The sequence below is a fragment of the Mus musculus genome, chromosome 9 (assembly GCF_000001635.26).
Source record: "Mus musculus strain C57BL/6J chromosome 9, GRCm38.p6 C57BL/6J".
Classification (NCBI taxonomy): Eukaryota; Metazoa; Chordata; class Mammalia; order Rodentia; family Muridae; genus Mus; species Mus musculus.
Genome location: NC_000075.6, coordinates 103,239,696 through 103,253,033, shown reverse-complemented (window position 1 = coordinate 103,253,033; position 13,338 = coordinate 103,239,696). Strand labels below are relative to the sequence as shown.

The window sequence follows — 13,338 nt, the reverse complement described above, 5'->3', positions numbered from 1 at the left end:
AAGCATGGCAGAAAAAGCCTCTTTCCTTCCTTTGCATCTCCCTTTTCCTCCTGGGACCCGGAAGTCCCACCTGTACTGCCTGCCCAGCAATTAGCCCCCGGCTTTCTTTATTGACACATCAAGAGCCAATTGGGGAAATAGCGTTAGTGACAGAACCTCCCCCTACAGGAGGATGATCCATACAGCTGGGAAAGCACCTGGCACTGGCTGGCTAACTGGTGACATATGGCCAGCTTTCTACTTGTGTTTCTTATGAAAGAAAGATGAAATTTCAAGACCTGTAAGTCATATAAAGTACTCAGAAATTGCTGGTTGTTTGTGAGCCTAGAGGCTGCCTGGGGCTGAGAAAAAAGAAAAACAAACCTGGGTATGCCCCGGAGTTAAAACATTCCTGGGAACAGCTTAACTTTAAAGATAAAGAGGAATGTGAGGACAGAACAGGGCTATCTAAACTGAGTCAACAACTCACAGAACTCTGACACCCTGCACGTACATGTAATTTTTCTGCTGATATTTGAATAAGCCAATAGTGTGCCACTATGCTGAATTCCATGCCCCTAGGCCCCTTACCCCATAAAAACCCCTAACTTTCGAGCCTCGTGGCCGACATCCGTTATCTCCTGTGTGGGATGCATGTCGGTCCGGAGCTCCGTCATTAAATGACCTCATGTAATTACATCAAGATGGTCCTTCGTGATTTTTTGGGTGCACGCCGAATCGGGAATTGAGTGGGGGTTTCCCCCACTAGGTTCTATCACTTACATACAGCATTGCACAATGTGACGTTAGTGTCTCCATTTACAAATGAGCAAACAGAGGTAGACTGAGCGTGGTGAAGGATTTTCCTAAGTTCACATAGCAAGAAAAAGATGAAGCCAGGATTCAAACCCACAGACCATGCTTTCTGTTACTACAGCATTCCCTGAACTGTTGTTGTGTCCAGGGATTCCCCAAGGACTGGAGCTGAGCAGTCCAGAAACCTTTGGTTTTCTAGAAAGAGTAGACACCTCTATGCTTCCTGGCACCCCTAGTGACTTTCTGTTTATTCCAATCCAGGAGCTCTTTGGAAGAAATGGATTTGAATATATGATGTTCCAGATGTTTGAATCCTCAGCTAAGGACCTGCTTTTCAGTGATGACACAGAATGTTTATCTAACCTTCAGAACAAAACAACATATAAAACATACCTAGGACCACAGTATCTTACCTTGATGGATAACTTTAGACAGTGCTTGTCCTCTGGTAAGTAGAAACAACCAAGGAGAAATAGCAGGAGATTCGAAATCAGCATGTTTATGTTAAGAGCTCGGTTGTTTCAAGTATTCAGTTGATACAAAGGCATGGAGAAGCAGAAACTTTCTCTTTGACTTGAAGGTTTAGAGTTACCATTGAGCCAATTCAATTAGAAAATAATGAAAGACACCATCCATGTAATGCTAAATTGTCTGAAGGAGACAAGAAGTGTAGCAGAACTTGAAACCATTTGGGAAATGAAGCTCTTCTCATGTGTATTCCCATTTTTGTTGGGGCTTGGGAAATGATACAAGCTGTATGTCTTAGGGTTTACTGTTGTGAACAGACACCGACCAAGGCAACTCTTATAAGGACAACATTTAATTGGGGCTGACTTACAGGTTCAGAGGTTTAGTCCATTATCTTCAAAGTGGAACATGGCAGCATCCAGGCAGGCATGGTACAGGAGGAGCTGAGAGTTCTACATCTTTATCTGAAGTCCACTAGGAGAAGACTGACTTCCAGGCAGCTAGGATGAGAGTCTCAAAGCCCACACCCACAGTGACACACCTTCTCCAACAAGGTCACACCTTGTGATAGTGAGCCAAGTATATTAAAACCACCACACTGTGCATACCACCCGTGAAGGGCTGGTTTTTGATGGTTTTATATAAAATGCTCAAACATTAATAAAAGTAAATACAGCATGGCTAGCTCTGTAGGAATCTTGGGATACATATTTTAGATGGCATAGATGTCTCAAAAAAATAGAAATTGGGAAAATAAAATTAAAACTGAGATAACCATTGGGCATATGCCCGACTCTGTGGCATTGTGTTGTGTGTTAGGGATAATGTAAGCAGGAAGGAAGGACAGGTACTTAAGGATAGGAAGGAAGGACAGCACAGGGATTTAAGGACATGAAGGAAGGACAGATACTTAAGGATATACATGGTAGGACAGAGATGGCCAGTGAGGGTCTTAACTCATCTCAACTGTGGCTTACTTTTAGAAGACAGGAGTGTTTCCAATACACTTTCAAGAATTTCACTTTTAAGAGCATGAGAAATCAGAGCAGACGAGTTTGGCAAGTGCAGGCAGAGCCTGATGTTCTTCCCCTTGTGTTTTAATTTACAGAACTGCTGGATGCCTGCACATTTCATAAATATTAAACACCATTCAGCTGGGGGGGGCGGTAACCCAGGGGCTGGGGACCCAACTGCTTGCCTCCATGTGGACTTGTGCAGAATGAATAAAAGTATCTTCCCAGAAAGCTTCACTGAGTGTTCTCAGATTTGAAGGTAATAAGACTTTTTGTATTAAAATTGTGACTCTGAGCTTAGTATCTACTAAAAATTATATCTTATAGCTGGTGAGATGGGTAAATGTAACAACTTAGGTTTGAGCTCTGGGACCCACACAGGAGAAATAACAGATTCCCACAAGTGGTCCTCTGACCTCCATACGGACATAGCAACATGAGTGTGCAACCATGCACATACATCCACAAATAAATAAGTGTAAAATTATACCTTTGGAAGATTATCCCTTGGGTTGATGCTTAGTTTGAAGTTTGGACTCCCAACACTCGAGTGAAACCTGATTGTGGCTGTATATTTCTGTAACCTGAATGCTGAAAGCAGAGATGGTGGAACCCAGCTGGTCATCTGGCAGAGCTGCAACAGTCAACTTCAGGTTCCTCAAGAGACCCTCTCTCAAAAAATACAGGGGAGAGTGATGGAAAAAGATACCTGGTGTCAAACTACAGACTCCATATGCGTATACATGTGAGTGTACATGCATTGCACACACACACTTACACACACATACACACACACACTTTCAAAATAAAAATAATGTACTCCTAAAATAATTATACCAGGTTAGTTTGACTTGTCTCCTTATAATCTGATTATTTTACACAAGAGATAACTAATTCAATTATAGTTTGAGCAAAAAAAAAAAATCTGCCTAAATACCATCCAAGCAATAATATAAGAACACACAGACACACACAATCGCATCAATGCTCAATAGAAATGACTCACATAATAACAAGAAAGGACAAGGGATGATTTTGTGTATTTTTTAAGCATGGTTTGGGGGTCAGGAAGGTGGTTCAGTTGGGAAAGTGTTTGCAGTACAAGCACAGGAGCCTGAGGTTGGATCCCAGCACCCACGGAGAAGGCTAGGTATAGTGATGTGCACTAGTAATCCTAAGGCTGGGGAAGCAAAGATGGGAGGATCCCCAGGGTTCCTGGGTGGCCAGGCCAAATGCCTTTTAGGTTTGAGAGACCCTGTCTCAAAAACGAAGGTGGAGAGCAGTAGAGAACAGTATTCAACATTCACCTCCAGTTTACCTCCAGCCTCCATATGCACGCATGTGTGTGGTGTGTGTGTGTGTGTGTGCATGTGTGTCTATTCACATGCACCCTGACCTGACACATAGAAATACAGTAAAACAAATTATGTTTTGACACTTGAAATTAATGTCAAAGACAATCAAAGTCTTAGTTAATGTTTCCTGAAAAATATCAAAATCACTGCCAACAGTGTATCTTACTGCATCTGCAGGATGCTTTCTGAAAATGTGACAAGTTCCTTATCAGAGATTTCGAGGTTGCTGGTTAGTAGCAGGATGTCAGCTTTCGACAGCCTCTTAGCAAGCATAGATTGAGAGCCAAGACATGTTGTTAAAAGTCAGACTCACTTGGGTGAATGAATGCGTGCCTGGGGCAGGGCATACCCTCCTTCCACAAACAGCTAAAAATCTGAGGGAACGTATGAAACAGCTCTCTGTGGACATTGAACAATGACAGTGAGGGACTAGCGTCCACGGAGGAAGGGAAAGAAGAGGTGAGAAGATGATGACTGGACTTCTGCCAGTCTGAAGTTTCTAGAAACAAAGATAGTGATCTGAGGTCAATGTGACTGGGATCAAGTGCCAAAAAGGATGGGACTTTGCCAGGAAACTCTCCAGGATCCGCATGCCAGTGTCCTTGATGTACCTACACTGGTGTAGCCTGAGATCAAAAGCCACAAGAGGGGTAGAGGGTAACAGAGAGACTTAAACCCCACACAGCTGCCAGGGCTTAAGGTCATCAATCATGCAAGCTTCTAGCAACCAGAGCAAAGAGCCCTCGCTCAACACAAAGGGTTTTCACTACAGGGTGTGCCTTGGATGTGGGGTTAAATGGCCATTGAGAGGGCAAGACAGACGGCTTAGCAGTTAAAAGTACTCAGTGCTCTTGCAGAGGACTTGGGTTCAGTTCCCAGAACCTACTTCAGGCAGCTTACAAGCACCTGTAATTCCAGTTCCTCAGGATCCAACACCCTCTAGCCTCTGCAGGTCCCTGCACACATATGGTGAACATAAACCCACAGAGACACAGGCACATACACACGAACATTTTAAATGGCCATTGATTGGAGGTTACTCCTTCCAGCCTCCAGTGGAGCTGGCACTGCCCTGAAAGGACCCCACTGGTCTGTGGGCATCTTAACTATGCTCCAACACAAGATCCAAGACCATGAGGCCAAGGCAACCAAAATTTAAGTACTTGCCAGGGCAACTCACCTAGTTGCATCTTAACTAAAAAAATCTTCAGATATGCAAGGAATCATTGAACTGTTAAAAAGTCAGGAGCGAGGTCTACCAACCAAAGCACGTTTAAAACCCAGAGATGAGGGAATTCAAACAATAACCTTTTTAAAAGATTTAATTTCAAAAGAATTTAAAAATTACGTGTCACATGTGTGAGTGGGAGTGGGCTTGCACGAGTGAATGCAGTGCCCACAGAGACGAGGAGGAGATCAGCAGACATCCTGGACCTGGAGTGCAGGCAGTTGTGAGCGTCAGAAGTTGGGTTCTTTGCAAGAGCAGCTCCTGATGAGCCATTGCTCCAGCATGATCTTTTCTTGTTAGACAAAGCAATGAGGGCATTCATGCCTGGTGCTGGAAATCTAGCCAAATACACAAGGCTAGTGAGGTTCTGGTTCTTAGAGAACCTATGACAGCCACTTTAACTAGACCAGCACTACATTCTAAATAATTCTCCATATACCCACATATAGTTCCTCCTCCCCATCAAAGAAGCTTCCTTTTGCAGTGGATAGAGACCACTGCAGGAAGCTACAACTGGTCAACCTGAACAGAACAACTGACTGTGAGGAGCCCATCCCCAGTTGATACAGTTACAACATGACCCCCACACTGAAGGCTTGGGGAACATTGAAGAAGAGAGGGCAAAGACTATAAGAACCAGAGGAAGAACAAGCATCTTTAAGACTATACCTTCCATATGTGTCTTCTATATGACAGGGAAGCTGTACTCGTGAAATGTCAACATTTATGACTGCCTAAGCAGGACCAGGGCAAAGACAACAACTAGATGGCACATTAATGCTGGTGGTGGAAATCTGGGACTTAGCGCCTAGATGAAGAGCTATAGGAAATTAATGGGTACTGAGAGAAGAATTATTCTTCTAGAGAGATGAGTCCCCTAACTTGTTCTCCAATACCAGTGATCAGCCCTAAAGAACATATATACGAGCAACATTAAATGGACTCAGAAGATGGTACTTATATATTTATTCACACACATATATATGCAATAATATTAAGTAAAGGGCCCATGAAAAGAATCTGGGATTTGAAGAGGTTAGAGGGAGGACGGAGAAGCTATGTAAATGAATACAAATGCATAAAATTTAAAAATAAATGTAATGCAAATAAAATATTTAAAAAAAAAGAAAGGGGATTTGTTATCTCAGTTTTGGAGACTACACACCCAGGAGCAGGCACCTTTATCAGCACGGTTCCATGTACCAGTCTTGTGTTGGTCTCCAGACAACTCCAGAAAGAGTTGTTATAAACACATCTGAGGATTTAGAGAAAACGGTGACTATAACAAAGAAAAACGTATAAGGTAAGAAAGAAGCAGCAGGGCTGGGGAGACAGAACAGCAGGTAAGAGTGCTTGCTGTTCAGTCACGAGACAGAATTTCAATCACAACACCCACAGAGAGTTACTCACAATGCATGTTACTCCAGTACTGGGGATCCAGCACCCTCTTCTGGCCTTGACAGGCACCATACTTACACACACACCCCACACCACACACTCGTCCATCCAAATACACAGATACATTAAAAATCTATAATCTAGATATAGGAGAAAACGTGATTTTTTGTCCGAGTTTAGTTTAACCTATCACTCTCCAGTTTCATCTATTTCCTATAAACATTTCTAGAAGCTTTAGAAAATGTGTATGAGGGCTGGAGAGATGGCTCAGCGGTTAAGAGTGCCAACTGCTCTTCCGAAGGTTCTGAGTTCAAATCCCAGCAACCACATGATGGCTCACAACCATCCGTAATGAGATCTGATGCCCTGTTCTGGGATGTCTGAAGACAGCTACAGTGTACTTACATGTAATAAATAAATAAATCTTAAAAGAAAAAAAGAAGAAGAAGAAAATGTGCATGAGTATTTTGCTACTATGTATGTGTGTTCACCACATACATGTCTGGAACCTGCAGAAACAAGAAGAGGATATTGGATGGCCTGAGACTGGAGTTACCGATAGTTGTGAGCCACCATGTGAGTTCTGGGAATTGAACCTGAGTCCCCTGGAAGGGCAGTCAGTGCTCTTAACTGCTACCAAGACATCTCTTCAGTCCCCCTCTAGTAGAGTTTTATATTCAAATTCATTCCAATTTCCTTGCTCCAAAGCCGGCAGTTTTAACTTCATACATTATGGTGAAGATTCCTGGGCCAGAAATCCACAAAATGGAGCACTTCAGCTTTGAGAAGCTGCAGCCAAAGCCATGGTTTAGCCTGGTTTGGAGAACTGGAAGGAATCGATGGCTTCAAGATAGAATCCTCCAAAAGTTCTCCCAACTTCTGAGCTCCAGCCTCAAGGTCCTTATCTAGTCAACCCTAGACACGGGGTTTTCTTTTCCAAATCATTCAACTATCAGAGCCGATGTAAACATTGGAAGACTATGGGTCAGATCGTTCCCCAGCCTATAATTCAGTCCCCAGAGAGGTAGCAGAAAGATCTCAGGCTATGCTGACTAATTCCATGTCAACTTGACTCAAGCTAGAGTCATTTGGGAAGAGGGAACTTCAACAGAGAAAATGCTCCCACTAAATTGCTTGGGGGCAAGCCTGTTGTGTATTGCTTTGACTTATGACTCACGTGGGAGGGCCCAGCTCCCTGTGGATGGTGCCATCTCTGGGCTGGTGGGTCCTGGGTGCTTATAAGAAAGCAAGCTGAAGCTGGGCGTGGTGGCTCATGCCTTTAATCCCAGCACTCGGGAGGCAGAGGCAGGCGGATTTCTGAGTTTGAGGCCAGCCTGGTCTACAAAGTGAGTTTCAGGACAGCCAGAGCTACACAGAGAAACGCTGTCTCGAAAAAAAAAAAGAAAGAAAGAAAGAAAGAAAGAAAGAAAGAAAGAAAAGGAAAAGGAAAAGGAAAAGGAAAAGGAAAAGAAAAAGAAAAAGAAAAAGAAAAAGAAAAAGAAAAAGAAAAAGAAAAAGAAAAAGAAAAAGAAAAAGAAAAAGAAAAAGAAAACGAAAAAGAAAAAGAAAAAGAAAAAGAAAAAGAAAAAAAGAAAGTAAGCTGAGCAGGCCATAAAGAGAAAGCCAGTAAGCATCACTCCTCCACAGCCTCTGCTTCCGTTCCTGCCTCCATGTTCCTGCCTTGAGTTTCTGCCCTACTTCCCTTATTGATGGATCGTGATTTAGAAATGTAAGTGGCATAAACCCCTTCCCTTCCAAGTTGCTTTTAGTCATGGTGTTTATCACAACAATAGAAACCCTGACTAAGTCAGGCTCAGGTAGTTTCTGGAGCAGGGGAATTACTCTTTCTGGGTCTTATGCCATCTCCCTAAAGACTGCCCCAGGAAGTCACAGACACGCCAGTCTTTTATGCTACGGGTTCTAGAAGATTCTCCTTCAGAGTTTCACTTGCTACAAAATCTCCAGGCTATGAACCAAAGCCTTAGACAATATTGACTCAGTTTCTGCTACCATTTGCTCCACCAGGAAAGTCAACCTTGTGGTCCTAAGTGACACAGAACTGGGGCAAGATCTTGAGCTTTGGTTCCACTGGCGTCTTTTTTTTTTTTTTTTTTTTTTTTTGGTGTTTTTGAGACAGGGTTTCTCTGTGTAGTCCTGGCTGTCCTGGAACTCACTTTGTAGACCAGGCTGGCCTCGAACTCAGAAATCTGCCTGCCTCTGCCTCCCGAGTGCTGGGATTAAAGGCATGCGCCACCACGCCAGGCTTCACTGGTGTCTTTTATTGGCACTGGGAACCACTGTCGAGTGTCTTCAACTTCTCCCAAACCTAAGATCTTGGTAAAAGCAGTGGAGATTTTTGACATATTGAATACCAATTGATGGATCCTATCGAGGATTACTAAAATCTGAGGCTCACCTTTGTCTCACACACACCCACACTCATGCAGACAGACAGACAGACAGACAGACAGACACACACACACACACACACACACACACACACACACACACACACCTTTGTATATAGCTTCTGGCATCTGTGTCTCAAATTCAGTGGGTCTCCCGAGACTTCTCCCTTCCTTCCTCATGGAGGAGAATGGGAATAGGGGCTTGTTAGTTCATTTTAGGTGCTAAGCTGAAAGGCTGGTAGGTTTTGTTAAATTGCGCATACAGAGTAGTTATATAGTGATTAAAGATTTGTCCATGAGTAACATTCCTGACAACTAAAAAGGATAAGGCCATTTAGTTGAAGAAACCAACAGTTGACACTGATGGCTTGTATGTCTGGGAATTTGTACAGGTCAGAGGCTTAATTTGGACAAGCCGGGAAGGAAGGTGGACTTCGGTCCTCTTTTTCCATGGCAAGTAGGGACATTCAACAACAGCATAGGCTGTAGGAACAGCAGAGGGGCCAGTGTTCTGTTTGCCTTGGCCCTGGGAGCCTTGGACTCTGCTCAGTTTATCTGGTCACCTGCCTATGAGTCCACCTGAAAGTCCGAGTCTTAACATCTCTTGACGAACTAACAGGGAGAATTAAATTCTGAAATAAACCTGGGGGAAATGAGAGGTACTTTCCAGGAACAAGACAAAGGGGACATCTCAGGGCACCAGCCCAGTTCTAGGCTCCTGTGTCCTTGCTCTACTGGGCAGTGGACCAGCTATATCCACTGCCTGGCTCCAGTTTTCTGTTTTTTGTTTTTTTTAATCTGTGAAGTGAGGTTGTTATAGTAGATGCTCTCTCCCTACCTGTGTCTTGCTGACAGGCCCAGTAGTAATGGAGGGGATCATGATTGCCACCTGTCAGCTCAGAGCCAGCATCTCACTAGCAAGGTCAGTAGCTGTCATAACAGGGAAGATATTTGCATTTCTATCACTAATGGGATAGTGGGGCTTAAGAGTAAAAAGCTTGCCTGTTTTTAGATACCTTGTTTTGTGGCCTAGGATTGAAGTAGAGTCTTTATATGTTTTATTACTCCTTGGATGGCACAAGATGGTACTCAGCCCAGGTTAGATGTATAGATGGAGGTCACCAGTAATTTGTATACAGACACACAAACAACTCCTAGCTAAGTCTTCTAGCGTGCACTGCCTAGGATCTATTGATCAGCACCTTTTAAAAGGTTCCCCGATAAAATGGAACCTGAGAGGTGAGTACTCAGGAGGAAGAAGTAGTTGAGTGGTTGTGAGTTTAATGCCATCCTAGTCTACGAAGTGAGGTACAGGCTAGCCAGGGATACATACTAAGAACCTGTCTCAAAAAACAAGCAAAAAAACCCTAACAATAATAAAAATAACCACCAAAACAAGAAATTGGACCTGAGGAGCTAAGTTCTGAAGACTGTACCTAAAGGACTTAAGGGGGGGGGTGCTGAATATTGGTCAGATTATAGACAAAATTTTTAAAAAATAGCAATATATCAACACTGTATTAGGTCAATTATTAACATATCCTGAGATCTGGCACCTCTGACCTCTGTGGTTGCCTTAGCTCACATGAAAACCCTCTGCCTCTACCATATAATTAAAAATAAGAATAAAACGGGGTTGGAGAGATGGCTCAGTGATTAAGATTCCAGAGGACCTTAGTTCATTTTCTAGTACCCATATCAGACACCTCACTAATTTAGATCCTCTATTAACTAGGCAAAACACACACACACACACACACACACACACACACACACACACTCATACGCACACACAACAGGGTCTTATGTATCCCAGGATAGCCTCAAACTTGTTATATAGCTAAGACTAGGTTGGTACTCTTGATTCTGCTGTCTCTACTTCCCAAGTGATAGGATTACATGCATGCACATTGTGAGTGTGTGTGTGTATGTATGTATGCATGTATGTATGTAGCTGCTGTGCACATGTATGTGTGTAGAGGCCATAGATCAATGTTGGGTGTCTCCCTCATCATTCTCCACCTTATATTTTTAAAACAAGAGTCTCTCACTGAGCTTGTAGTTCACCAATTCAGCTAGTCTGGCTAGCAAGTGAGGCCCGACAACCCTCTGTCTCTGCTCTCCAGTGCTGGGATCACAGCTGTAAGCAGCCACACCTGGCTGTTTATATGGGTGCCGGGATCTGAACTCTGGTCTTCATGTCAGCTCGGCAAGCACTTTACCAACTTATTAGCCATGTCTCCAGTCAGCTAGGGTAGGCATTACTAATCTCTCCAGCTGGCTAGGGTAGGCATTACTAATCTCTCCAACTGGCTAGGATAGGCATTACTAATCCAATCCTCCTACTGGATGAGGAGCAGCCACAGGAGGGAGGGGCTTAACTAACTTGCTTAGTTCATAATCTACCCTACAGGTCTTCATTTATATGATCAAGTCACTTAAGTCGCTGGAGACTTAAGGGTGCCTTTAGCAGGGAGGACCACGATGTGACCTCTTGTCCCCATCTTGTCTTTCCTGCTAGGACTTCCTCCAATGTTTGAATAGTTCCTCTTCTATCAGGATGGCATCTGTGAAGACCTTCTACAAATCAGGATCTGGGACTGACTCTTCTTCTGCAAGCCAACTTCTCTATTTGAGAATCTCCCAGTGTTTGAAACTCCAGACTCTTTGCCATCTAGTTCTCTGGCCTACTTTATAGTTCTCAGAATACCCTGCCTTCCTTTCCAGGCCAAAGCTTCCTACTTTGTCCCCTGGGAGAGGAATCCCTGGAATTGGGGACTGAAGAAGTTTCTGTGACAGATGTGGTGTCTCTGTCACTGTTTTGCATTTCCTTCCCAAATCTGCCATACTGTGGGACATTAAACTGTGACCCTGGACTCTAACCTCACCTTTTGCAGGTCTGTCCAGATGTCTGGTAAACAGCATGCCACAGAAGACCTGCATTCCTGCAGGCCCCGCTTTGGTCAGGGACTTTTGTTCCTTTACACATGAGACTTGACAGAGTCCACTCAATTCCGGGGTCAGTGGCCTCTCTAGTTGGCTTTTGAGTTAGGTAGAGCCTGGCTGGGTTGTACTGGACTAGGAAAGGAACTTCTTAGCAGCTCCTCCATTGCAGAATGAAAGTCTTGGGCTTTCACATACAGCTCTGGTCTCTCCTAGTTGACCGCAGCAGAATGACTGGATGGGTGGAAAGGAGTCAAAGCTTTGTTTCACTGGAAGGTTCTGCGAGGCTCTGCTCTGCTCTTCACAGTCCTCTGGGTACTGTGGAGAAAAGATAGTCTTCCTCTCTCTCCTCCCTTTCCCTCTCCTTCTCTTGTCCTTTTACTGGAAATAAACAAAAAACAATAAAATTGGATCCATTCTCCTCTCCTCCCTTCCCCTGCCCTCCCCTTCTCTCCCCTCCCCTCCCCTCCTCTCCTCTCTTCTCTTCTCCTGGAGTGGCTGAGACTGAAGCACATAAGAGCCTGAGGCTGTGAAGGGACCTGGAGGATAAGGAGAATAATGATGCACAGAAGCAAAGAGAAAGGAGAGTGAGATGGGGGGATGGGAGTACCCAGTTCTCACTGATAGGACGGGGAAGGAGACATCTAGATAGATGGTGGGTTATGGTTCAATTGCATTGAGCTCTCCCTGCAATGATGGAGAGAAGAAAGCTAGAATGCATACTGTGGTTTAACTGGGGCTCGCTCAGTCAGTCAGTGTGAACTCATGGTTGCCAGAGAGGAAGACAGAAACAGTGAGAAGGCACACACACACACAGAATGCAAAATAGGTACAGCTATGTGTGTACTTACAAGCGGGTGCACACAAACACACACACATACATGTGCATCCTAGCTGTGTGTGCAGAAGAGTCTTGTGGTCTATGAGTCCTCAGCAGCAGGCTCTCAGAATGCACTTCTGAACACCATTCTCCACTACAAGGTTAATTAAGTCTCCATGGAGTTTTTGGTTCCATAAACACAAACCCCGGAGACGGTGCAGAGAAAACACAAGGTGGACTTGATTGATGGGGCTTTTTTTTTTTAGAGGACACAGTCTGTCCTGGCAACAGAGGGGTGATAATGAGAAGACAAGGGTTGGAGGGATGGCTTGGTGGGTAAATGCACTTGCCACTAAGCCTGATAGTCCTAGCTCAGCCCCAGGAATCCACACTGTCGTCTGATCTCCACACACTGCCACAGCACACGGGTGCTCACAAATATACACATGCAGGTGTGAAATGACTAAGTAAGTATATATAAACAAAGCAACTATCCTTGAGAGACAAATAAAGTGACTAGTGATGTTCTGGGTTATAATCTACAGCATAAAATCGGAACCCATGAGCCCACACTGATCTAAATGATAGATAAATGTGTGAAGGGGAGGCTTTTCCTTACTTTACGATGCTCATCAATGAATCTAGAGGGAATGAGAGGATCAGAGTGTCAACATTTGGTTATCGGTGCAGGACCAAGTCATTCTGGCAAGAATCACCACTGAATGCTAAGACCAGCGGGCAAAAATCCTACTAGGAGAAAAATGTGAAATAGTCTCTAAGTATTTCTTTGGAGACTTCTTACTAATTGAAAACAGGGCTCGGTGGTAAAACCTACCAGATACCCTCACCAAGAAACAGTTAACCACACAGCAAGGCAACAAGTCACCATGGCAGCCTGTGCCATGTGATA

General features: G+C 44.0%; 1 protein-coding gene across 2 annotated transcripts in view; it reads left to right on the top strand.

The window, feature by feature from the left end:
• The window catches only part of 1300017J02Rik (RIKEN cDNA 1300017J02 gene), a 37,775-nt gene extending 35,264 nt beyond the window's left edge, over positions 1-2,511 (top strand). Inside the window, exons 12-13 of one of the 2 annotated variants that reach the window (XM_006511835.4) lie at positions 1,057-1,243; positions 2,372-2,511. In XM_006511835.4, coding sequence (XP_006511898.1) covers positions 1,057-1,243; positions 2,372-2,406 — 222 coding nt within the window. In that variant the 3' untranslated portion in view covers positions 2,407-2,511. The remainder of the gene's footprint in view (positions 1-1,056; positions 1,244-2,371) is intronic. The other variant, NM_027918.2, reaches the window with a different exon arrangement.
• The last annotated feature ends 10,827 nt before the right edge of the window (positions 2,512-13,338 follow it).